General features: G+C 44.5%; 1 protein-coding gene across 1 annotated transcript in view; it reads right to left on the bottom strand.

The window, feature by feature from the left end:
- Positions 1–1,966: 1,966 nt before the first annotated feature.
- SPTLC2 (serine palmitoyltransferase long chain base subunit 2) overlaps positions 1,967–27,983 on the bottom strand; it is a 129,146-nt gene continuing 103,129 nt past the window's right edge. Inside the window, exons 10-12 of the mRNA XM_054025525.1 lie at positions 17,108–17,243; positions 15,506–15,635; positions 1,967–8,287 (exon numbers count right to left, since the gene is read on the bottom strand). Of these exons, the coding sequence (XP_053881500.1) occupies positions 8,168–8,287; positions 15,506–15,635; positions 17,108–17,243 (386 nt within the window). The 3' untranslated portion in view covers positions 1,967–8,167. The remainder of the gene's footprint in view (positions 8,288–15,505; positions 15,636–17,107; positions 17,244–27,983) is intronic.

The raw sequence follows: 27,983 nt of genomic DNA on the forward strand, positions 1-27,983 counted from the left end.
AATGATATCAAACTAAGTTTTCTTTAACCATCTTAAAATCTGTTCCTTTATCTGGTGATGGTGGGTGCTATTAGGACAGGATTGCCTTAACAGTCTGCTATTACATTGTTTTAATGTAATTTAGATGGAATGTGAGGATGTGACTTTCTGCTTCTTGGCACATGGCTGCTTCTCTCCTAATATGGCTGCAGAGAAAGGCCTCAGACCTTTCAGTAGGTCGTGCTCACCTGCCAATGCTCTGATCCAATTAGTGGAACAGTTTGTTTTTCCAAAGAGCATCAGCTTGAGCCGCACTGCCTGCTGATCCTGACCCCAACCCCATTGCTACCATGGCCTCTCCCAAGTGAGAGCCTGCATTATCATCAATAGTACATCTCCCATACAATGCCAGTGTTAAGACTCACCATAGAGCCCCAGGAGAGAAATACATGCAGAACACCATCCAGTCCTGTGCCTGGGACTGCCTCCGCCCCCCAATCTGTGTTCCCATGACCTCTTCTTCAACTATCTCCTTCCTTTCTGAAATTCATGTCCTGGTCTCTATAGACCCTCATGCATGTGTGTGCAGGGGTCTCTGGAATAACAGAGGGCCTAGTGGATTGTTTAGGCCCAAAACTGGCCTCCAGCTCTCAAGCATCCAAGGGTCTGACTATGGACCCACTGGCCCAGAGCAGATTAAGGTTTCTTGAGACCCCACCTGGGCCAGAGCAAGTGGAGGGCCCCTCCCCACCCCCTTCCACCTGCAGCCCTACCCACAGCCCCACCCCTTTCTGCCCCTTCCCTAGGGCCCACCCCTGTTCCACCCAGAGTTCCCCCATTCTTCCACCTCATTGCAGCACCAAGACCGGAGAAGCTCTGGCCCCGAGGCCACAGCAGGGAGTGAGAGCTCCTCCAGTCCCAGGACTGCAATAGGGGGTCAGGGTGCTGAGGCATCCACTGCCACGCCCCAGGCTTCTGCAGGGCACCAGGATCACGGCGCTGGGGCTTCTCCTGCCCCTCCTGGCATTTCTGCCAGAGAGCATGTTGGGTGCAGGGGCTTGCCCTGCCACCCCATGGCTTCTGGTGGGGACAGGGGCCGCTGTGGGAGGGGCTTCCTCTGTCCTGCGGCTTCGGCTGGGGATAGGGTTAGGAGCGCTTCCCCTGTCCTGCCCACCCACTGCTGCTGCTGGGGAGCAGGTTCGGGGCACTGGGGCTGCCCCTTCCCCACCTGGGCTTCTGCTGCCCAGTGGCAGATTTTTTTCTGGGGCCCCTGGGCACAGGCCCTGTTGGCCCAGTGGCTAATCCACCACTGTACTGGCCTTTATAAAGAGTGACAGACATCTAAGGAACCAGAGTCCTATCCAGCCCATTCAGAGGAAAATGCGAGAGGTGGGAGAAAAAAAAAAAAAAAAAACACCGAGAAGTATTCATTATCATAGCATATCCCAAAGGGACGTAGCCTCCTTGCAGATCAAGCACAGAAATGTTTGTGTTTCCTTCAGACAACAGAATGAGAAAAAGCTAACAGGAAGTCCCAATCCTGCCTCATTTGCGTGCTCAAATCAGTATTCAATCACCTACAGGCCAGTTTGAGCACCTGTGTTGGAATACCAGACCCAGCTGTTCTCAATTTCAAAGACTTGACATCTCTGATTTACAGATGGCTGAATTTAGATCTGAAATGAGCCATGCATTTCCGGGCAGAGATGTAAGTTGAGTCTCAAAGCTGGAACAGACTAAGAGACTCTCCTAGAGGCTTCACTGCCATCAGGACAGTGCTGCAAACGTATTGTGAGTAGGGACTAGACCAGAGCTGAGGGGCATCTCCACAACTCCTTCTAAAGCAGCCCATTTACATCCTGCATAGCACAGGCCCATAGAATTTTACCCAGCAATTCCAACAGCCAGCCTAACAGCTTGTGCTTCTTGACCCACTTACAGGGCAGAAATCTTGTCAACATTTGTAAAAAGCAAACACACCCCCAAGGCCTTTTCTGAATTCTTTATTATGTAGAACAGATTACATTTGAACAATTTTTTCCAAGCAGTTTTTCTCCAGTGTTTTTAACATGCATTGTTACCCTTTTTATAGTCAATGTACCATCTGCTTCTCTTCTCCCTCCCTGCCCACACAGTACCCAGCTTCATGTTAATTCTCAACAGTGTAAAAAAAATTAGATATCTGGCATAAAATATTCTGGGGAAGCCCATTAAAAATGTCATTTAAAATGTTTCATATTTACAAAAGATCCAATATATATGTACATTATAGCAATGCAGAGGCAAAGGAACACAGTGCAATGTAAGACTTCAAAAGCTGTGACTGGGGGGTGATTCAACCCTGGGATTATGGAAATATGGGCCACCATTAGCTTTGGGGCAGCTAGCCTAAAGCCTCAGGCTCCATGGTAGTTATTTTGCTCTCTCACAAACCTTTATTAGCCCCCTTCTGGAGTGACATTGAAAAAACTGGAAATGCCTTTAGCTTAATACACCTTAGGGGACTGCAGAAATACTGTCTGAACAGGGTGTGGTTTGGCAAACAGTGGATGCATACAGTGTCTGTATGGTTTACAGCATGCTTCATTTGGTCAGTGATATCTATCTGCATCGACCCCTGGCCCATTCCTGCTGCTCCATTGACACACATGCCTGGCTACAGGTGAAGAAATGATTAAGTTGCTAGCTGCCACAGCTTCCTGCATCCTAAAACCTCTCTCCCCCAGCCTCCCGCTAATCCTTCCTCTCTTCCAGCAGCCCAGGGGCAGATCACCAAACCTTGCCAAGCAGTAGCATGGATGCAGAACTGTAATGACTGCACTTGACCCTTGTGTACAGATACCTCTTCTGCTTATTAAACAAACCTTGCTGATAGGCAGGGCTGAACACAAAGCAAACCCAACTCTCCCACCCCCAAGAAACTACATTCTATATTGCTTAATTATGAGCACAGAATATCTGCGGGTTAAAATCCATGGTATTCTTTCGAGTCAGTTTATTAATTCTTCATATCAAAAAATCACAGTTTAAGGCCTTTTAATAATACGCACTGTACAGTCCAGTCATCCCTCCTCCCCCACCCAACCCTTTTTTTGGGACACAGACGGAACAGAAGAGCTCTAAGCTCAGTACAAAACACTTTAACATGAGGTAAACCCCAAAGTACTTCCCCTAGGCAGACACACTTACTATGTGTGCAAGCCCAGCACACAAAACCTTTGAACAGGAATACAACTTGCAAGACTGGGAACCTTCGCAGGAGTACAAGTCACCACAATTACACTTAGTTTAAAAAATGGTTTCAAATTAAATGGACCACACCTGACTGCTTCTCTCACCTGATGGTGGTCACTTCAGTTCCAGCTCTAGTCCTGGGACAGTCACGTTAGTGATTTACCGGTACCCTGAGGCTGAACTTACGTTAAAATGGAACAGTCTGCAGCTGCCTTACTCTTCAATATACAGGTGCAACTGATATGTAGGTTCCAGCATGCAATGTTCTCAAAAGCTGAGCATAACTATAGTGGTTGAGATGGAGCACTGCATTCTGGGACACGTCTCCACAGGCCGTATTGTCTGCATAGAGAGAAAGGTGGCCATGGTAGCAGTTTAGAACTCTGCAGGACACCCTCTTATGTGTGATCAGATTCCCCATGTCTGTTCTCCCACCCTCTCCTCTGCTTCACTTGAATGGTCTGTTAACTAACCTCACTAATAGACGTATGAGCCTAGGCTGGAAATACCTGGAGGCCAAAAAACCTCTACTCTTGCCCCATTTAGGATACAAGCCAAACACTTTTCCAAAGGGGGAAGGGACATAAAGTGGCAGGCAGATGAGAAGGAGCATTTCCATTTATATGGAGCTTCAGGAGGTCTGGAGCAGGCAAGGCTCAGACCCTTCAACCAGTGGGAGCTGCACTCCTACTTTCAGGATCACTGGTCTAAAGCATGAGGAAAAGCCTTCCATACAGCAGAGAGGAGAAAGCGATGGTAATACTAAAACCTTTTCTTTGTTCACTGTCCACTGTTGGATCAGGAAGTCAGATTTCCCTTGCATGAATGGCACTGGGCTGCATTAGTTTCACTGGAACACTTCCCGTGCCTGCTTTCAGCAGGAAGGTGCAATTATGACAAGGGTGGAGGGTATTTCTGTTCTGTAGGTGTACAAGAGGAAAATGCTGCAATTCCCTTGCTGAAAGATTCTACCGATCCCTGATAACTGACTGCAACAGGCAATAAGGGAGGGTGCAGAAAGTGCTTTCACCCCCACAAGGAATTGGACCTGCTCATTCCCAGGAGCTCTGGATTAGAGCAAAGTGTGCTTTACCAGTAACCACAGGGACCCTGAGTGGAAAAAACCTCTCAAGTTGCTCCTCAGATGTAAAAAGACATGTGCACATCAGAGATACAGAAATCAAACAGTGTTAAAAAAAATAGTGTGCACGTAGAGACATTGTACAAATGCTTGTCCCCTAGGGTACAAACCAAATCCTGGATATTTTGATACCAAAAAAATAAACAGTCCCCTCTCTCCCACAGGAACGAAAAGAAATAGAATGGTGACTACAGATCATGAGAACTTCATGTGCCTCCTTAACTCTAGAAAAAGATCTCCCAGTGGGGGAAGGCTAGTCCCCAGCAGGATGCAAGGACCACATCCTTCACTAGTTCACAGTGGCCTCCCTTTACTAAAGCTGAGTGTAAGACTGTGGACAACCCTTTAGGTTTAATAAAACAGACCTCAGCACTAGCACTGTGTGTTTTAAAGTCCTCTCCAGCTCAGGAAGTAAGCTTTCCCCTCTCTTCCTTAACTCCATTCTCCAGATATGCTGTCACACAACACGGGTCAAAATTCAGTGAAGGAACAGTACAAAGAGAAACCCTCTGCACAAGGCCAGCCTTAATTCTGTCTTGGAGCTATGCATCTCTTTATATAACGGGGGGAAAAACAGAGTAATTTTCAATTAAAGCTGCTCATAAAAGTTGGCAGAGCCTGAGGTCTGCATCCTAAGCAGCCTCTCTCCTCCTCCTTTCGCTCTAAGAGCGTCTTTCATTTACTATTTCTGCAAGGACAAAAAAGGCATGAATTTTACTTCTGGTGAAAGCTTTGCAACTGTTGAGTCGGCAATCCCCCCACCCCCGGGTACAATGGCATCCCATTTCCACATGAAGGCAAGCATAGTCCAATGCAGCAGGGACCTGCTCTTTCATTTCTGGGGATGACATTTTCAATGGCTCTTGAAAGATTTCGCTAGCTTTTAAGACGTGACTAACTGAACACAATGTGCCAAAGCTCAAGCTCTTAATATGCTTTTAGAAGCAATTTATCTAGTTATCAGATTTTGGCCAAACACGTCCTCCTGAACATAGTCCACCTGAACCAGAAAAAAAAAAAAAAATCCCACTTCCCATACAGGATGCAGCACAGACCCCAGGGCGATCCAAGACTGAAATTTAATCAAGTGGTTTCCCAATGTTAGCTGGGCAGAGTGTGATTGAGCCAAGGCTTAGGAATGGATACAGTATTTAATATGATGGTGTACCATGACGTAATGGTTATTGCCACCGGTCATCCCAAACAAATGTCATAGAACCCAATCGCATATTAACTGTTTTGAGACTTTTTAAAAAAAACAGCAAACCTATTTTAGAAATACTTTAAAGGAGTTTAATGAAGTAATTTATTAGTATTTTTCATTACCCTCTGTCTACAAAGCCAGACTGCCTTAGCATCGAGAGACCAAATGCACAGGAAGAAGGAAAGAAATTAGGCCTAACATTTTTAGAATTTGAAATAAGTTTTCTGGGAGTTAGCATGTCACAATTTTAAAGGGCCATGAGGTTGATCACATGGGGTCAGATACAAGTGCCCTGTACAGCCCTGAGAAGCCTCAAAATCCCAGGTCCCCACTGACCTACAGCCCTGTATTTCTGGCTCTGATAGCTTTAAGGACTGATTTCATACAAGCTATCACTTGACCAGCCTGGAGTGTCTTCAGGCCTGGAGCTTTGATCAGGAATTCTTGGGATGATCTTATCCAGGTTCCTGCCACATTTAGCAGAGGGGAAAAAAAACAGCAGCTATTTGAGCTACTCATAGGTTTGGAATGTTACAAGCAGTCCTGGCTGAGAAGACTTAATGGGCAGAGTGCAGGTGAAGAGGGTCAAAGGGGCGAAATAAACTCAGATCATTCCAGGACTTTGCAGTTTATTCCATGACTGAAGAAATAAAGGAAACTATTCTATGGTTATCATGACCACATGTGAGGTTTGGACATATTGCATGGATAGATCAATTCCAGCAAACAAAACATCTTCAGTGGAGTGGAGATACGGGAGAACTTATCCGTGGCTATTTCAATTCATAATTTCAACTTACATTTTTATAACTTCTGATTTTGTACTACTGCACTTCAAATCAACAAAAATGATTGTTTTTAGACATGAGACAATTTGCTTCTGAGGGTTAGTTATACAGCATGGGGCAAGATGCGTAAGTCAAGGTCTGTAGTGTAGACATAGACCTAACAGCAGCACAGCTGCAGCTGCACCGCTCTAAGGTCTCCCATGTAGCCGCTCTATGCTGACAGGAGAGAGCTCTCCCGTGAGTATAATTAAAACCACCCCCCACAAGCGGTGTTTTTTCCACACCCCTGACCGACATAGTGTAGTGTAGACATAGCCTAGATTATAAAATGAAGTTTCTATAAAACAGAAAGTGATACTGCTTTAATCCACCATGTCGTATCTGCAGATCTGCTTGGCTTTAAGTGATCAAGGAGTGCCACTTCTGTCAGTGGCACAGAATGAAAGTTACAGAACTACAATTACACCTAAAACGTTATCTTTTGCTTTGCTGCACCAGACAGATGGACTTGATCCACACTGTGCTTCCATTTGAAAATTGAGAATCTCATTCTAAAGGTCACTGCCACCTGCACAGAGCATCATGACCAGACCAACTTTAAGAGCGACCCCCACACCAAATTGTAGATCTTGACTTTGCAGTCTCATTCAGTGCTTTGTTTAAGACACGAATCTGAAAGCAATTTCACAAAATATATTGAGAGTCTCAGACAAACAAATCTGAACACGCTACATTGGAGTTAACTGCATGCTATGCACTAAGATTTCTTTTGCAGAACTGCCCCAAATAAATGTAGCTGCTCATTATACCCTTCTTACCATGCAATTTTGGTTCTGATAGCAAATGGGAGCTTTCTCCAGTAGAAGAGAAAGGTTTGTGGGTTTTAGTTATAATTCTGCATATAATTTTTATAACCTATCAATCATCTGATCATCTTTTTACAGACCTGGACAGTTCTGAAGCTTGAGCAAAGGAAAGTCACTTGTACATGAGGAAGTGAGACACTAAACTCGCTTTTGGAAATGGAGGCCTGGCTATGCCATGAGTTAGAGCTATGAGGAAAGTAACAGTGGCAAGATCTTTCCTATTCAGAAAGGCTCTCCATCACTCCCTTTAACGAGACAATACTTGGCATCAAACCAGGAAACAATGGGGTAGCCAGACTGGGGGAAAAGGATGAAGTCCAGGGAGGTCTCTTGCTTGTGGCTGGTGGAACTAGCCAACATTTTGGAACAGTGTTTCTGTCAGTGACATGTCAGCAACAGGTTTATTATTTAAAAAAAGACAACTCAGCTTTTAGACATAAGTAAATGCAAAAGGAAAAGCAGCTTTGGTTGATTATCGATCTTGTTAAAAGAATAAACAAGTTATCAACAGTTTCTCTAGGAGGTCTTCATTGAACAAGCTGGCCAGCCCATCACTCCCTGGCAAAGTTAGATGCCTAACAGTGAAATTGGAAGTACTGCCACAACAGTGCCGTGCTGCAGACACGACATTTCAGCTGGCACTCCTGAGACTAGTAGTGTATATGGGGCATCTGTGCCAACTAGGGTCACTGTGATTTCACGGTGACAAATAAATAATTAAAAAAGCAACAAGAAAAAAAAGTCAAGCATCTCTCTAGGGTCCTACCCTAAAGAGACAAGAATCAAAGCTGTTTTACTATTTACAAAATGCCATTTAGAGATGATGTGGCTACTTCAGCATTGTGAAAAAATGTCCTTTTTATGCTAAGCAGTCAGAAGTGTGTGGTTCAAGGACCGCGTGGCCTGTGCGCCACAGAGTATCTCGTGGGAGTGCCCCAAGGCATGTGGAGGGAGTTCAGTCTTCTGTTTCTTCATATGTAGTCTCATCAAAAGGCCGGTCCAAGAGAGGCACCAACCGGTGACGAGAATACTTCAGTTGCAAGAGGTCCGCAACTTCATCTAATTCCTTTAAAACCTGGGAGAGGGAAAAGACCACGACACATCAGCAGAGAGAATCAGGATATGAAACACCTAATAGTACAGCTACCTCTGCATCCCTGACATACACTAAGTGCACAGAATACGTTGAAAGCAACCCTATAATTGAGCAAGGTTTTGCCATGCTGCCCCTTGTCACAAATTAAAGACAATACAGGCCTGTCTCATCTTACGCTGGGGTTACGTTCCGCAGTCAGCACCTAAAGCGCTTTTCTCAGGTGACATGGACAGAATCAGGGTAAGTGATGAAGACGTTGCTGGCCAATCAAGCCAATGGTTCCAAGGACTTTGAATTAAGGGTAAAAACGTCAGTCGGGGGAGGGAGAATCAAAAATCAGTCTCAAATTTTAGAATTGGACTAAGATTTTGTTTTTTTGCTTCAAAGACTTAACATGGCATTACAACGTGCAACTCCGCAGCAAAGAATGTTTACAAGACTAACGAACAGACAGCACCCGGGGTCTAAAGACTAAATCATCAAAACACATCTACGTTAACTTGCTCAGGCAGCCAAATAGGACAACCTTTTCATAGCAGACATAACAGCTCAGTGGAATAGATAACTGGTCTGCTGCTATGACAGACTGAAGCTCTCAAGTAAAAATAGATATTTACTTCAGGCTTTACATTCAAGTTTATTTTTATTATTTGTGCAGCATGAGTGGAGTGCGTGGCTCATTAGAGGAATCATTCTTTATTAGCCACATGCCCAGATCATGCCTCTGCCACTGAAAGATGACAAAGTGGACCTCACCTGAAATATTCCTGGGAAAGCCACGCTAGTCTAACAGCAAGAGTCAAGGCTGGGCGCTGGCATCTTGCATATAATTGGGCCTTTTGGAATGCATGAATGGTTGAACTTGAACGGTTCCCAAACAAACAGCTAGGTCCTCAGGTCATGGCCTCATCATTGGAAGGGTAAGTTCCCCTACAGATTTGTAATACGGTCTCAGATCACACCTATGCCTTCAAGGTAACACAATGCCACCAGCTCTTGCAAGAAATGTGATTTTTGGCCCCAGGAAGAGCTCCTGCCTTCACATGATTTTGGGGAAGAAGTGTGTGCATTCATGCGCCCACCTAACTCTCACTCACATTGCTACACTGCCTTTCAGAAGGAACGTGCCAAATGAGGCACTTATGTAACCCACACTAACCGGGGCTCGGTGTTACCCACTGGTGGTCAGACCAAATGGAGAGATTTATGCCTCTGCTACGGCTTTCATGCTTTGAGACCTGGTGCTCGAGGGCACAGGCTCTTGCTTTTTATATCAAGAGGTCTATGTCCAATCTCCAGACAACCCAAGCAGTAGTGCTGTTACACTTGGCTATGCTCTGTAACACCTAAACAGTGGTTCTTAACCTGGGGTGCGCGCACCCCCTGGGGGTGTAAGAAGCCTTTTCTGGGGGTGCGAGACATGCCAGATTTTTTTAGAAGGTAAATCATTGAAAACACAAATTAAGCACAGGCACGTAAGTACAACTACTTTATTTCATCAAACCTATTTATTAACATTATACAAAAGCAACAGCAGAAGAGTCACTGAGCCGGTAAACTTAAAAAAAGTGTGTAATTTTTCATGTATTCTTAATTTTACTGCAAAATTAAAATATATAATTCTCATTCTTTCATTCTATAGTTATGCTATATCTAGGTTTAAAGAACTGACCCCTTCAACGATTTTTGATAAGGGTTGCAAGAACATATTTTGAGACCAAAGTAGTGCAGGCTGCAGTAAAGGTTAAGAACCACTGTCCTAGACCATAGTCTACTTCCAGAGCAGGAACAGAACCTAGGAATCCTGATGCCCAACGTTCCACTACTGTCTCATATACAGTTGTGTAATCCTGTATGGGCTGGTCCACAGAGAAGAGTATGCTTCCCTCCACCAGTTATTGCTGTGGCTGATGTGGAAGAGGTCTGTGTAGAGGGTCTGCAGATTCAAGCTCTGTTAGTGCCCCATGAGGAGGTGAAAAATACAAAAGTATAAATATTTAAGTGTATGGACCCTAGAATAGGTACTGGGAATTGTTTTATATTAAAAACAAATATTTAGAAGTGAATTTGCATGTTGTGCTAATGTTTTACTGATGCATTCTTATTTATATTATCGTAGCGCACATGAGCCCCAGTCATGGACCCCATTGTGCTAGGTGCTGTACAAACAGAACAAAAAGACAGTCCATGTCCCAAAGACCTTACAACCGAAGTATTAAAAGGACCAGAAGATTGAGACAGGCAAGTTAGCAATGAGCTGTCCCTTTAAGAGCACAGTGTGGCAGATTTTGCTTGTGTGTCCTGAATAGACAACACTGCTTGTGTAAGCTCCAAAGTGATCAAAACTTGATTTAATAAACGTATCTTTCCAGAAAGCAAGCCTCATTCTCCAAGATGTAATATTAGTGCTATGGGGGACTGGACACCTTAGGGCATTGGAAATGAGCTACCTAGCTTTTCACCTGCAGGTCGCTACTGAACCCTCGCCTGCTCAGCAGGGATTGAAGTTATTCCCATCTAATGGGAATAGGACAGTCCCTATATGAGAGGAGTTTGATGAGTCCCAATTCCAGAAATCATGTCAAACTCACCACCATGCTTTGCATTAGACTGATCTCTTTGGGGGAGGGACTGCCTTTCTACACGTTTTTACATTGCCTTGCACAATGGGGCCCTGATCTCAGTGGGGTCCTCTACCAAGGAGTTCTGTAGCAGGAGCCAAAGCCACCTTACTGTAGGTTTTCAAGAGTAAGCAATGATAATTGTCTCATACGTACTGGGGGATGGGCAGAGTTCAAAAGTTAGAAGAAAAACCAAAAAACCTGGTCTTTTAAAGTAAGTCATGATTTCTGGGCCACGCTCATGGTTTCTGAACTTCTGGGGGTTAATATTACTGTACATAATGGTGCTTGAAGCTTAAGCTTGTTTATACAGATATACTCAACCATTTCATGAGAGATCACTAATTCCATATGTAGGATTAATATTCTAATTGTGAGATGGTCTAGTCCAAATCTGCTCTTGAGGATGGTGTTAGCAAGAGGGGTTAATGTATTTCTACATGATTTACCTTCCTGGATCAATATTTCAAGTTTTTGTTTCTTTAAACAATGGCCCCCTCATGCTTGTTATATCTGGCAGCAAGAGACTATCCGCTCCAAAATTTGGGGGAATGACAAGCCTGGAAGAAGCCGGACTTCAGTATAATAGTGGGCATGTTTTACTAGAGCTTTAACGAAAGGCCCCATATGGAAACAATTTAAAGTTGAATTTCTGTTGAAAGAACTGTTAACTGTTATTCTTGAACTCAGATTTAGGATTTTATTAATTTTAAACAAAAAGAATCATGTGACTAGCAAAAACTACAAAGGAAACAGCACTGGTGAACTCTGACTTCAGGAAAGTGTAATATATTTTTCATCACCGAAAAGAAAGCACCAGCCCATGGGGATACAGGTTAGGAGGGACTTCGCTCTAATCCAGAGCCAAATATTTTCAGGCAAGGAAATTTTATTTACATAAAACAATTACAAATTGTAACAGGGAACTGCTGCCCATTGTGTGGGTTTCTTTAATAAGAAAAGGGAAGCATTACAAATACAATCATTTATAAGTAAAGCCTCCCTCCTCCATGCTTCCAACATTAAGTGAAATTTGTTTAGGAAAGTGTCAGGATAATAGAACTTGTTAGCTCCAGGCACCTAAGTGTAGACTTTACCCAATTTCTCTCTCCAGCCTCTGCTCTGACAAGCCCCCTGCTAGCCCTCCCCTATTCTATCACAGCTTCAATATTTCTTTGGTGTTTTTGCGATCAGTTAGAGAGGGATCAGATCGGGTGGCCAGTGCTTAATCACTGATGGCTGTTTGCAACCGAACTCCCCCTCTACATCAGAAGACACAATAAGACTAAATTTCCTCTAAAATGAAGCACGTGATTATTTTTGGAGAAGTTCTATATAAAGCGTTATTACGGTCATTGGCTATATTGTAGTTAAAAATACACATGAGAAAATAAGACTTGGAACATTCTTTGGGCAGTTGAAATTGCGACTAGTGAACAGGATGGTAGAAGAAAGGTACGCTTACTACAGAGGAGCATGATTTTGTTTTGAATGGAAGGGGTACAGTACTATTTATTCATTTATAATAGCATCATAAGCATACTTGATGAAACTAGTAGATGGACCTAAATCCAAAGTGCTTACTCTAAATTGAAACAACAGGAGGAGCCGACAGATAGTGTAGAGTTGAGAGAGATAGTAAGGGCTTGTCTACACTTGAAACACTTCAATGCTTCAGTACAGATGCTACCTAAGCCAACAGGAGGGGTTCTCCTGTAGACTTACAATGGTTTTCAACCTCGGGTTCACAGACTGTCTAAGATTTCTAAAGGGGTCCGCACCACCATTGGAAAATTTTGTAGGGGTCCACAAATGAAAAAAGGTTGAAAACCATTGGCCTAGGTAATCCATCTCCCTGAGAGATGGTAGATAGGTCAATGGAAGAATTCTTCTGTCAACCTAACGCTGTGTACACTGAGGGTTAGGTTGGCTTAACTACGATGCTCAGGGATGTGGATTTTTGCACACCTTTAAGTGACGTAGCTATGCCAATGTAAGTTCTCAGTGTAGTCCAGCTGTAAGGACTTGTCTACACTTACCGGGGGATCGACCGCAGATTGCTCTCCCATCGACATTGCGTAGCGTGGACCCCACGGTAAGTAGATCTAAGCTACGTCGAATTGAGTTACGCTATTCACTTAACTCAAATTGCGTAGTTTGGATCGAATTTCCCCTGTAGTGTAGACAAGGCCTAAGAGTCTGTGGTCAGTTGGGTGAACTGTATGCATGTCATCCTGTTTGCCTAGTTGATTAAATAATTGTAAGGGGACGAGTCTGATCAGTGAGGCATAGTTCAATAAATCCTTTATTGAATAAGTAACTGTGGTGAGGAAAGATGATAAGCTTGCTATAAAATTGCACATGCATTTATGTATTGTGTGTACACAAGTGCATCCATCACACTGAGGAAATTTAAACTTAAATCCCTGGAAATATTCATTTTTAGGAGAGGGTTCATGAGATTTCACAATTTAGTGAAAGGGGTTCACGGGCTGTTAAAGTTTGGGAACCACTGATGTAACTTCAGCAGCACAGCGCCTCCTAGAGCCATACTGAGGTACTGGGTTCAGTACCATGGGAAAAGCATCACTTGAGTTATCACTTTATGAAGCTCTCAGAAAGCTTTAATGGAACCACACCATGAAGCAGGGAGTCTGCAAACATGGGGAGCTTTGACATGGCCTCCAACTGGGTTACATACAGTATGCCTGTACTTCAAAGACAACAAGCTTGAACAACTATCTGTTGAAATTAATTTAGTCACCAGAATAGGTGCAACGGAGCAGTCCTCCATCACCTGCCAACGTGCAGGTGGACAGTGTTCTGAGGACAGCGTTCAACCCTTCACCTCTGAGGCTTTAGCAAGGGTGACAGTTCCAACTCCACTTAGTCCTCAGGGAATTCTGCAATATTTTAAAATTCTACAAAATTCTGAAAATTTTATTTGTCAATAAATAAATGTGAAGGCTCCAGCATGGCAGTGGGGAGCACAAGCATGGAGGTGGGAGATCACCCTGCAGCCCCCCAGGAAACAGACTCAGTGGTGAGGCTGCATCTGACACTGCGCAAGGGCCGGGTCTGGCCTACCCCAGAAACACCCCGGGGCCCTGCCCCTCTGTGACAGGTACAGTCTGGCAGGCTCCAAGTGTGGAGGGGCTTAGTGTGGGGGGGATCCAAGTGTGGTGTGAGGGAGTTCTGTGTTGGGCAATCTGGTTGCGTGTGTGTGTGTGTGTGAGTGTGAGAGAGAGAGAGAGAGAGAGAGGGGAAGAGATCTGGATGCACAGGGCTCACTGGGGGGTGTTCTGGGTGCGGGGGCAATGGGACTCTGCAGAGGGGTCAAGGTGAAAGTGGTTGCGGCAGTGTGGAGGGATGGGTCTGCGTGCGGGAGGCTCAGTGGGGGGAGAGTCCAGGTGCTGGAGGAGTGGGTCTTGGGGGTGGGGATTCAGGTACAGCTAGTTGGGGCTCAGTGAGATGGGGGTCCAGGTGTGGTGGGCCCGTTGGGGTGGTGCAAGGATTGGCAGGGGGGTCCAGGTGCAGGAGAGGTGGGGCTCCATAGGGGGGAGGGGGCCCCTGGGTGCAGGGGGTGAGGCTCAGCCGGGTGGGGGTTTGGGCAGAGAGGGGGCTTGGTAGGAGGATTTGGATGTGGGGTCTGGCTGCACGGGGTTGGGAGGATGGGGGAGCAGCTCCTAATACAATGACCCCTTCCCCCACAGTTGAGGAACTATGGGGGCAGGAAACTGGTGGGGAGGGGGGAAGTGGATGACTTCCTACAGCTGGGGGAGGTTTCTAGGGGGTGGGTCTGACCCAGCCTCAGCTGCTGCTTGCAGGGGAAGAGCAAGTCCTGTCCTTCCCCAACCCCATCCCATCTGGGACTAGCAGATAAGCCTGGCACAGGATAGGAGCTACCAGCTGGGGTGGCCCCAGCCCTGTCCCCCTGCAGTGATTCACCTCTTCACCAGCTGCTCCAGGCACCTGAAATGATTTGCCCGAGCTGCTGGGGACGGATGTGTGACCACTTTTGTGGCTTCCCTTTAACTTCCCTGTCAGAAAAAAAAAATTCTGCAGGGAAGCAAAGTAGTCTCCTGGGGGACATGAATTCTGTGCACGCACCGTGGTGCAGGATTCCCTCCAGGAGTATCTAATGGTAAGTAATGTCCTGAGGTCAACAACACTGCACTGGCTCCTGGGTCCTGATTAGCTAATCCGTCTTTTCCAGCTCTAACTTCCAAGTCTAAGGGTAGCAGGAACTAGCACTTGCCCTTCAGAAAGGCTTGTGTTCTTAACTATCCATAACACACAAATTACAGCCTTTTCAGAATGGAAGGGAAGTGATAGACAGACTGTTAGTTGGCTCATTTAAAAATGTACTGAGGAAAGCCCTGGAATATGTACCACAGACAACCATATATTGTCCAGAGGGGAATCTTTTTCCATCTCTAGTTTCTATGATGCTATGAATACTTGTTTGGCTTGTGTGCTGAACACAGAACCAGCCTGCAAAACCAACAGCCAAATGCTATCTCTGTTTAGGGAAGGCACAGACATGGATGAAAGAAAGACAAGATCAGACACTTACAATATCAAGTATCTCTTTGGTATGAGCTGCAGACACACAGAATCTGGCTCTGGATTCGATGATTGGGGTGGCAGGGAAACCCACAACCACGACACCAATGTTTCGCTTCAGCATCTCTCGCCCAAATGCACTGCAAGAGAAAGCAATGAGAAATGTTTAGAGTGATAATGAAGAAGCAGAGAGAGAGCAGGAGCATAAAGGTCTCAGTACACTAAGCCACACAGGCCTTTGGTGAAGTGTGCCTGCGAGGCTGCAGTTCTGACTTTCCACTGCCTTCTCTTAGAGGTAGAATGCCTGCTCACAAAGGCTTCTTTTGTTCAGTCCAGAGGTGGTCTTCCTCGAAAGGTTTCACTGTATTAAGTTCTAACAAAGCTGAAAGATTATATTTGGCAGGAGCCGGTCTTTTAGTGGGCTGCTTCTAAATGGATTTGTAACCTAAGCTTGAAAATCTTTCTGATGGAAAACAGGGACTTACACTCCAGAGTCTGACTATAAGAGGAATTCCCCCCTGCTGCCTACCCCCCGAAGCAGAAGCCTCCGCAGTTTCAAAAAGGATTGTTTTCATCAGTGTAATGCAATTAAGGTACATTGTGGCATCTGCTCAAAAGTTCTCATAAGAACCTAGCAATTGCCATTCTTGACAAGGTAGCAGACAAGATGGACCATTGACAGTATGCCATAGAGGGTCCAGAACTAGACTCTTCAGAAGAAAGGAGCAAGAATCTCCATAATGGACAGCCAGTGAATACCGTCCTATAAGGAAAGTTCTTTCCTAATCCTTGTCAGTTAGTGGCTGTTTTATACCCCAGAGGCATGAGGGTTTATAATCCTAATGTAACTGAAAGTTTCCACAATCCATATAAAATATCTAACCCTATTTTGTACTGTACTAAGCTCTTGGCTGTAGCAACTCGCAATGAGTTTCATGGACTTATCGTGCACTGTGTAAGATGTACTTCCTTTTAAGTGATTTTAAATTTGCTGCCCTTCAATTTCATGGAATTCCCCTTTGTTCTTGAATTAGGAGAATGGGGATGTTCCTGTTTACCCATTCACACCTTCTTCGTTCCATTTGTTATTCTGTGTACATCTCTGATACCCTCTTATTCATATCCTCTCTAATGTAAACATTCCCAGCACAAGGCACTGAAAAAATAAAGAACAACCTAGACAGCTATAAATCGAGGGACAATCAGTTTGAGACCAAAAGAACTTCAGAACCTGGTACCTCCCATGTGGTTCTGTGGCCATCACACCACCCCCAGTAGTGGCTTCCATTTCTACCAGATCTCACCTCATCTCTTAGCTACATGTACCCCTCAGTCCCATATCTGAACCCAAGAGCAAAAAGCAAGACCAATTCTTGCCTACAGTTTGGAGTTTACTCCTCTCCCTTTTGCTCAAAGGCCAAAAATCCCCTTTAAACATCACTCTCTCAAATGCTTCTTTCCAAGTTTAAACCCAGATGAAGAGAGCTTCCTGAGCACTTGTAAAAATGGCAATACTCTACATGCAGTAGGCACAGAGACCAGGAAAAAAAGCCAGCTTCCTAACAAGTCTGGGTCAAGTGGATGGATGGGGAATTCTCCCCACTGAACCTACCCAATTTTCGCTGGCATGTACAGCATCAAAGGAACAACCGGGGAATCTTCGTTTCCATAGATGATAAAGCCCATCTCCTTCAGCCGCCTCCTGAAATACCTGGTGTTCTCTGCCAACTGCTGCACACATTCCTTGCCTGGAAAAAAAAATGAAGGAAAAACCATGAGCAAAACGACCACCATAGATCACATGTACCACATAACTGTAGTTAGTCTTGTATCATCTGTATTATGAACATAGTTGGACTAGTTTTGTATGTTAAAGTGTTAACTAAACTGCAAAGTTATTTAAAATTTAAACTGCAACTGGCAATTGTTTGCAGTATCTCCTTTCTCAGAGTTCCCTTTAACACAGCCAAGATTACTCTTCATTTTCTGGCCACACTGCTGCAGAATGGACAACAACAGATGACACTTTCATGATCCTCAAGAGTTTAATTGATTCCTTAATTCTTCCATAATAATTGGTTTGTACTGAGATTGTCTGGAAGATGGGTAATCACACACTCCTATAAAAGATTCATGCCAGGAGACCATGGCTCACTGCAAATCCACAACAAAGCAGAGAGTTAGTGATCTTGTGAAAGAGAATTTAGTAAAGAAACTGATCAACTGAGAAGATATTGCTACCCTTTGCCAATATGCTGAAGTTAAAGTGGCACAAGGTAAAAAGACAGCTATAAACCAAGATTTAAGCTTGTTTAAGGTTTCTATTTTCTGAACACACCATTACAGCAGAACAAACTGGAAGTTCAACCTCTGACTTGAAATGCAGAGTTGCAGATGGATTAGGATTTGAAAATCCAAAGCCATGCTTACAGCTGAATACTTTCAAGCTTCTGTCAGATGTATCCATAGCATGAGCAAGTTCAGCTCTTGAAACCTGACACAAGGCTTTTGAAGACTGCTTCAGATATTTTTTTCCTCCATTCTTGCTGCACATTGTGAGCATGCTGTTACATTACTCCAGCTCCTGTACTCTGTAGTTCCATCTGCACATATCCTGGTCTCTCAAACAGATACATATGCATGCCTACACATTGAAATGATCAGACCTTTTACTCCAAAGCTCACTACTCCTCCCCTCTTCCCACATATCACAAGTCTCCCACACAAAAAAAATACATCAAATCTCTCTGCTACACAATTTCTTTAAAAGGATCAATGTCTTCAGAATGCCATGGTCTAAATAATACCCCTATTTTATATTGATATCATAAAGTTACCTAAGACTGCATACGACCTTTCTGGTTCCTGAAACGTTTTCCACCAACAATCCCAAATGAGGATGTCAATTTAAAATTAGAATTATATTCCTAGAGACCCTTTCCAAAAAAGTCACAAAGCCAGGGCAACTGCCTTTCCCACAATAGTTAGGGCTATACCAAATTCATGGACCATTTTGGTCAATTTCATGGTCAGAGGATTTTAAAAATCATAAATTTCATGATTTCAGCTATTTAAAATCTGAAATGTCACAGTGTTGTAATTATAGGGGTCCTGACCCAAAAAGGAGTTGTGTGTGTGTGTGTGGGGGGGGGTGGGGGGTGGGGTGGGGGGGGTGTCGCAAGGTTATTGTAGGCGGGGTTGCGGTACTGCTACCCTTACTTCTGCACTGTTTTCAGAGCTGGGTAGCTGGAGAGCAGTGACTGTTGGCCGGGAGCCCAGCTCTGAAGGCAGAGCCACCAGCAGCACAGAAATAAAGGATGGCATGGTATGGTATTGCCACCCTTACTTCTGCACTGTTGCTGGTGGCAGCTCTGAAAGCAGCCCAGAAGTAAGGGTGGCAATACCGCAACCCCCTAAAATAACCTTGTGACCACCCTGCAACTCCCTTTGGGTCAGGATCCCCAAATTGAGAAATGCTGGTCTCCCCTGTGAAATCTGTATAGTATAGGGTAAAAGCAGACAAAAGACCAGATTTCACGGTCCATGATGTGTTTTTCCATGGCCATGAATTTGGCAGGGGCCTACCAATAGTATACTGGTCAGACTTCTTACTTAAGGTTTTCCTGCAAGAGAATATAATAAAAGATCATGATGGCAGAGTTCTTATTGAAAGTGATATCATCAAATGCAGGTAGAGAGATTACTGTGCCAATATGTATGCCTCAGAACCACTTACAATACAGGACAATAGGAAAAAGTACAGAGCTGGAGCCATCAACCCTGTGAGAGGCAGTGGTGCCAGCTATTATGGAAATGAAGCCTGGGAAAGCACGATGGCTAGATAATGTACCAGCACAATTGCTGAAAGGTAATTGGTGATCATGGTATTGATCTCATGTGGAAAATTTGCATTAATGTATGGATGACTAGAAACTGGCCAGATGACTGGATGAAAGGAATCTTTCTGCCCTTACCAAAGGAAGTTACTGCATGCTGTTCTATTCCCTTCAGTACCATCTCCCGGATATCGCACATGAATTAAGTGCTGCTCAACATAATTCAGGATCACAAAGAATGATAGAAGCAGAACTACCACCAGAAGCTGGTTTCAGAGAGGGACAAGGCCAATGTAATAAAATAGCAAATATCGTTTTTAACATTGAAAGATGCAGGGAGCATAATAACCCACTGATAATGTGTTTCATTGACTACTCCAACGCATTTGAGACTGTCTGACATGACAGTCTCTGGAGGTTACTGGCAGACAGGTAGATTCGAAAGCATCCAATTGAAGTCATCACCAGTCGCATCGGTCAACAGACCATGGTACAAACACTGAGCAACAGCAAGTGGTTTTCCATTGCGCAGGCTGAGAGACAAGGATGTATTTCTGTCCCCAACCGTCTTCAATATGTACAGAGAATTTATTACGAGACAAGCCCTGGAAGGTTTCGATAAAGTGGAAGGAGCTCAGATTTCCATTGGTGGACACTTCTTAAAACTGACCTCAGATATGCTGATACAACACTCTTACTGCAACCACTGATGCAATGCAACCAACGTTAGTAGTCTGTAAAAACAGTTATCGAGGAACATGAACTATTCCTGAATGTAGGGAATATGAAATGCACCTTCGTTGACATAATCAATAAAAGGAGGCAAGCGGATATCACGATTAACACAGTCAAGCTGTAGAGGCAGTAGATGAATTTAGTTATCTGGGTTCAAACACATCCAGCCAAGAAGGCTGCTTCAAAGAACTCCGAGGAATAGGGAGGACTCCCACAGCCATGGCCTCCTTTATGAAACTGTGGCATCTTGAAACATATGAATGTTAGATTGGAGAAAAGCTTAATTTTTTTCCATAGCAACATATGGATGTGAATCCTGGGACACTAATGCTGCTAACAAGAAGAAAACCGAAGCATTTGAGATGTGGGGTTTGAAGACTCTTGCGTATCTCCTGGATAGAAAAGATGAATGTGTTTTATAGAAATATAAAAATATTGGACAGGAGTGGACCCCTGCTCTCAGAAATCAACAAGCACAAACTTACATATCTCGATTACATCAGGCACAGAGGTGGAATAACCTGAGAAAGTTATAATGGAAGGAATGGTTCATCGTTTTAGGGGACAACCAGTTGATAGATCGATGGTGTGCGGCAGATCACTGGGAGGTTGGCTACTGAGTGTACAAAGGTAATAATGGATTGAGAAGTCTTCTGAAAATTCTGCTATCACCAATACTCAGATATGACTAAATGGACTTTACTTACAATCCTATATATTTTTCCTTCATTCACCACCACGTGTAGGAGAAAAATTTGTCTATGGGGAATATTATTTACAACAGTTATGTTATTAGTGGTACTCAGAACAGCATTCTGGTAAATTTTAGCACACTGCCTGCCCATGAGAATAGGGCAGAAAGGTTCAGTAGAGGGGCACACGCTACATTTGTTCAAGTACCAAGGTTGCCAACCCTCCAGGATTGCCCTGGAGTCTCCAGGAATTAAAACAAATTTAATTAAAGATTATGTCATGTGATGAAACCTACAGTAATATGTCCAACCAAAAATGGCAACCCTAACACGTACCTGCCCTCTACCACATTTTGGTAGGTCCAATTTTTCCCCAACCAGCCACAACTGTGTTTTAAAGGTTACACGACAGCTCTTGTCCATACCAAGCCACTGGAGCCCAGAGCTTATAGTCTCCAGGTACAACTTGGAAACGTGAAGGCAAACTCTCACTCACATATGTATCTGGCTTCAATCGCTCCTTACAAGTTACCATATATACAACCAATTCTGTGCTGAGGCATTTGCTGCATAAGGTACAACCAGCGCAGTGGCGTAGCTAGGGGGAAGCAGGGGGAGCGGCTGCTCCTCCTGAGCACATTCCCCCAAAGTGGCGCCTTTTTAACTCACTCACAAAAAAATGCGCCACCTGCTGTGGCGTGGTCTTCAGCGGCAGGTCCTTCAGCGCTGCCGAAGACACCCGGAGCTAGTGAAGGGCCCACCGCCGGAGACCCGGAGTGCTGCCCTGTCAGTAAAAGCGCCGCCGGGTGAGTAAAAGCGCCACAGCGAGTGGCATTTTTTGTGAGTAAGTTAAAAAGGCGCCACCCACTGCAACGCTTTTACTCACCCGACGGCGCTTTTACTGACGGGGCGGCACTCCTCGTCTTCGGCGACGGGCCCTTCACTAGCTCCAGGTGTCTTCAGCAGCGCTGAAGGACCCGCCGCCGAAATGCTGCTGAAGCCCCGCAGAGCGAGTGAAGGTCCCGCCGCAGAGGTACCACTGAAGACCCGGGTGAGTACAAGCACCGCAGCGGGTGGCGTCTTTTTCTGATTGCTCTCCCCGTTCCCTCCACCTGGCTACGCCACTGTGCATGCCGAAAACATGTCTGTATAGGCAGTCTAGACTAAACATCAGTCTATTCGACAGCAACACATAAGGATGCCTATTTGAAATTAAAGTACTAACAATTATAGAGTATAATATATATTTAAGTTTGCCTACAGAAAGTTTCACTCACTCACCTAACAAGACAGTTGCCATGGCCTTGGAGGACAAGTTGATGCTTTTATTTGTTTAGCATGAGAAGGTATCAAGGCAGTGATAAGACCAGGATAGTAAGATTTACTGTGGTCTATCCTGGATAAATTGCAGATCAGTGTCTTTCAGAGTTCTTGGAGAAGTGATCCCATAGCTTTGTCTCTACTGACTGGACATTTCATCTGCTGAAACAGCAAGTGTAGCAGCAGTATCCACTGTATACCACGTTGACGGGTTGACTGGCTGGGCACTGCTTACTTTTCTAGCAACCAGTGTTCTGTAGTAGCTGGAAGAGGAGGCATCCAAGGGGAACATCTCAGGCCAAGAAGAGAAAACATTTCATTTAATGTGACCTGGAGTGCCATGGGTTTAAGACCTTATGTAGTTCAAAGCCCAAAATAGGCCAAATACTTCATACACAACCACACAATCAAAAACCAAGCATAAAAATAAAGGATGAAACATCAGTGTGTTTTACATCCCAACTCCTCCTTAGATGAAAGGCAAGCTTCAGAGTTTTTAACTACAGTCATCACTACCTGCTAAGAACAATGTCTTCACCTCCCTTCCACGATAACATTTCTTTTCAAGACACACCCTCCAGAGTTTCAGCTTTGTAAGTGTATAGCTCCCTCTACCCTTTCCCACTCATCTCCTGTAGAACAGGGACAGAACTTCACACTCAGAGCCTATCATGTAATTAGATCTCAAGTCCAATCAGATCTCCTAAACACAGAATCTCTAAGCTGTCTCAAGCCTGAATGCTAGTAACTTGATTATTTCTGTTAACAGTGACTGCACAGTAAGGTCTGAATGAGCAGATCTACTACAACAGTGGAAGGTTAGTGTTCCTGACAGAGGGTGAGAGTTAATCCATATATTTCTAATACTACTCTATGCAATAAAAGTTAAGGTTCTCCAGGGACAGTTTGAAAGAGCAAGTTACAGTGAAGATGAAGGCTATGCTGGGACCTTCTCACAGAAAGCTGCAGTGGTCCCTGTCCCTATATAATATTGCACAGCCGCACACCTTTGGGCAAAATTTTTAGTATGTATACTAAAAAAACCCTCAAATATCAATTCTCACTACTATGAATAAGGAACAAGATAACTTATGCCCACACCACCTCTCTAATCACTGGAGGCCTCATGGGCTAAAGCTTAACCTGAAATCTCAGTCCTAATTTATAGTCCGTAACTGCTTTGCTATTTTCTTCTCTGGACTCTTTCAAGGATCTCATGATGTTAAAAGTTAATGCTTATACTATGCTTTCAAGCCTCAAAGCGTTTTACCGATACCCAGTAGTCTCTTCCCACCACTGCTGTGGAGCAATTCTTTGCCATTTTATAAATGAAGAAAATGGAGGGAGGAAGAGTGAAGTTAAATGTCTAACCCAAGATTAGTCATCAGACAAACAAGGATTAAAACCCTGGAGCTCCTGTCCCCCTAGTCCTTTTACATCCAAAGTTCCATGTATCATAGAATCACAGAATATTAGGGTTGGAAGAGACCTCAGGAGCTCATTTAGTCCAATCCCCTGCTCAAAGCAGGACCAACCCCAACTAAATCATCCCAGTCAGGGCTTTTCTATCTCCCCCAGCATAAGATATTTGGTATCTTGACTCTACCTTAAAATACTCCATTGCTTTCAAGGGCAATGGAGGTGCACTACTGGAGTACTATGTACAAGGTTAAGAGAAAACACACCCAACTCTGGCTTTGTCAACAGTAAATGCTGGTTTAACTACACTGGCATTAGCAACATTGGGAGCACTAGTGGTTGGGCTGCCAGCTGCTACCACCATTTTAATCATGGAGTCCTTTAACCATGCTCTGAGCAGGTATAAATTAACATAGTGCTGACGACTGGCAGGAGCCAGCACATTTCTCGCTGCTAGCGCTCCCAATGCTGCTAACTTCAATGGAACCAAACCAGCATAAACAATGGTACACCTAGATCCTAGGTCTACACTGCAATGTAAGCTCAGCATTCAAATTCAGGCTCAAGCCTAACTGCACTTCCGTCTACACACAAGTCGTGCTAACCCAGGGCTCAGATCCAGGGTCCCAGGATCCCATGAGTGGGGGGTCTGAGCCTAACTCAAGCCGGGACTCAAGATTCAAGTCCTATTACTTTGTAGAGTAGACACAGCCCCCCTGGACTCATGCTCTCAGTCTACCAAAAGTATCCCACAATCCCATGGGTTGACTTTCTTTGTCCTCTGAAGACTCAAGTTTTCCCACACTGCACCTGAACACAGGGCTAGAGTGGCCATGTTTTGGGTGGGCGCTAGGGAATCGGAGATATGGGTGGTGGGACTAGGCCCCACATAATGTAGTGTAGATGCTAGATCTGCAGGTTGGGACGTAGGGTTCAACAATTCCTAACCTGAGGTTACAAAGGAGTGTAGATGCTCAAGTCCTAGGTTAACAAACCCAGGGCCTGCTAACTCAAATTCTACTCCCCCTGCAGTGTAAATATACCCAGTGTTACTCTGCTATGTACATAACAGTCAGACATGCCTTTCTAGTCTGACACTAACTTGTGGAGCTCAGACTTCTGTCTGTATCTGCTCAACTACAGGTCTAGGAAGATACTGGGATGGCAGCAACTCTCCAGCAGCTGTAATTCTTGGCGAAGGTTAACTTCATTTCTCAGACAGCTCAAATCAGAGCTGCTGAGACACTGCCCTGCCAATTGTCTGCACACACACAGGAGTTGTGTAACAGTTATGTTAACATCCTTTAATCTGGTGAACTGGAATGCAGTGACTTTCAGGGGGCAATGTAACTGAATTCTTCAAAGGACTAGAAAAGAAAACTAGGAGCCCCTTATCAGGGCATCTGATATGAAACCACATGGGGACTGTAAATGTATTAAATTAGCTACTGACAGATCTACTTTGGGATTCAAGTCACAACCATCTTGTCTCTTTGGTGTCCTGAAGTTAACAATCAACTCCTCTTTTGCCTCTGTTACCTTCTACAACTCATTTCACTCAAAGAAATTCCTTCACAATTCAGTGAAACTAGCCCGTGCTTCTAACAATCGGAATATTATCATGTAGTGTAAAGTCCACATCTTCAAAGGGCTGGGCTGCCAAGATATCTCATAAGTAAAGGTCACATGCTATTTAAAGGGTATGTTCTCTTTATATCCAGCCTTCAACTCTTACAGAGCTGGGGTAGTATTGGTTTTGTGGATCCAGCAGAGATAAGAAACAAGAACAAGGCTGTAAGAGAATGAAAATAAACGCATGTTTGGAGAGCTAAGATGTGCTAAGTGTGTCTAGATAGCAGTTAGAGGGGAAAACACCCATGTCCTTGATTGTAATAACCTTTCATGAGCCCTGGATGACAAGGTACATCACTTTAAATCGCCATCACTCTGGCTGACAGATGCCACATGACACCGTTAGCGCAGAAGTGGTACTCAAGCATGAAGTAGCAGCTCTCCTACCCCAGGCTACCACCATAACAGCAGCTTCAGTGGCTGAGCAGTTAAGAGCCTCTCTCAAACCCATTCTTTATAGAACTGTCAGTATAAGGTAGCTTCTATCCACCCTACAGGAACATTTCAGGCCTGGGAATGCCAGATAAGTGTTCTGACCTTTATAAGCACTGTGGTGAGCAACATAACTCTCTACATTGTGCACCGGATCTGATCTTGCTTTAGGCCTGCACAGCTTTGCACTTGTACTAGAGTGCTACTAGGTGCCATAGATGAAATGATGGTAGGGATCAGGGCAAGACATTCTTTGTTCCAATGCACCTCTTCCAGTACTTAGTGCTTATATTTCGCTTTTAATGCTAATGTTACAAACTTCTGTTTATGCCTCAAATGATGACTTGTACAGGCGGGGAGGGAGAATGGGTTTTTACTCTTCTGATATTTTAAGACATATAAAGACACAGATGATGGCTGGATAAGAAAGATCATGTAAACAAACAGGAAGCAGCAAGCTTGAAACAGTGAGCTCAACACCCCTCTGAAATCCTGAACACCTCAAAGCCTTCCCACGAGAATCCATTTAGTATCTTGAATATAACGTTTGAAGCAGCATGAGAAATTATACATCTCCAGCACCGCTGGCACACAATAAATCAGCATTATTTGGTGGCCAGTTTCTCCTGCGCTGAGAAATAAGGATATGTCACAGAATAATTTTCACGTATCCACCTACCCCTCAGAAGCTCTCATTCCTAAAGTTAGAGGACAAATAAAGGATGCACAGAGATGGGCAGCACTAAACAGGCTGAGAGTGATCATGACAGGGTTGATCAATGAAACTGGTATACAAAAGAGCTTCCATCTATTTAGCTGTCATTGTGCTTCAAAACACCAAAGCTCTTGCTTAAAAACTAATAGTCCAAACTTTGTGTGTAGCATTGCCAGGAGCCTAAGGCTATGGCTACACTACAAAGATAAGTTGACCTATGTTAGGTCGACTTACAGCCACTGCATTAATTACTGCGGTGGCAGATGTCCCCACTACCCTCCTCCTGTCGCTGGTGCGCATCCTCACGAGGAGCACTCCTACCAACTGAAGAGGGGCAGTGTGGGGGACTGAGAGCCAGGGCTCTCCGCTCCACAGCAGTTCCCCACCATGAGCCCAGCTACTTCCACCCCTGGGCTTCTTGCTTCCATACTCCCAGCTGGGTGCAGCCTTCTGGGGCGCCTCACCTCCAAAGTCCAGTTGGCTGCTATGCTCCGGGTGGGGAGCAAGGACTCCTGAGGGAAGCAGGGCTCCCAGTGGGGAGCCTGGGCAGCAGCCCAAGCTGGGAGCCTAGGTGGCAGCTCCCCTTGGAAGCAGAGACTGGGCAGCAGTCCAGGAGCTGGCTTCCCTGTCAATTTCACAGCTCTGTGAAATTGACAAGAATGACCCATGTAAGGAACACAGTGTCTACACACACAGTGTTGCCCTAACTACACCGATATAAGCCCTATGCCTCTCGCTGAGGGGTTTTATGTCCTCATAGCAAGGGAGTTACATCGGCAGGAGGAGCATTGTAGAGCTTTGTTGACAAAACTGTATAGTGTAGACAAGGCCTAAGACAACTACTCCCTCTATTTGCCACAAGGTGGTTTTTAAGTAAATCCTGCGTGTCCAGGATGGGCATATTGTTAGAGCAGGACGTTGATCCTAAGGCTAGCACAGACACCACTCCAGGTACTTCTGCAACTAACAAGGGAAAAAGCAGACACTTTTCAATGAAGTCAGGAGTCTGAGTTTTACTTCTTCCCATTCTGTTATAAAAAGTCATCCCTATAAACCCAAAGAACCAGATTTTATTGCAGAAGGCGTTCTCTGCTACAAAGGGTCTCATCTGGAATGTCCCAACCAGCTGCTATAACGGCTGATGAACTAATTGTGAGGGGTGTTAACAAACACAACCTTTAGTTCAATCCAGACATATTTGTTTTTGCCTCCTGCAGTTTCAGCACTGTTACTGGGGAATAATCACAAATTCTGCCCTTCTAAACAATGTGACACTTCATCATCCAGGCTTCTGGAGGAATCAGAGGCATGCTGTGTTGTATACAAACAGATCATTGACAAATGTTGCACTCAGGGAGGGGGGTAAACCAACTCTAGCTGGGCAAAGGAACACAGGCAGAGATTTATTTTCATGCTACAGTAGTGACCATTTCTGCCTGGATCTAAATGAAAGACTTTCTGTGCAACACAAATACCCTTAAGTTCCTTTACATTTTTGGTTAATTCTTCAAGAGATTTCAAAGCAGCATTTCAGGATATATCTTTATTAAAATCCCTTGCACAGTACAGACAGAACTGTGTGCTGGGGTTGCAGTAGAGGTCATGTGAATAAAATATTAGTCAAAGGGAAAACATTTTTCTATGAGGTATTTGTTAAACAAATTCCTATTTTAGCTAGGAATGATGAAGTTGCTCCTTATCTTGATT

The sequence above is a fragment of the Malaclemys terrapin genome, chromosome 4 (assembly GCF_027887155.1).
Source record: "Malaclemys terrapin pileata isolate rMalTer1 chromosome 4, rMalTer1.hap1, whole genome shotgun sequence".
NCBI classification, from domain to species: domain Eukaryota; kingdom Metazoa; phylum Chordata; order Testudines; family Emydidae; genus Malaclemys; species Malaclemys terrapin.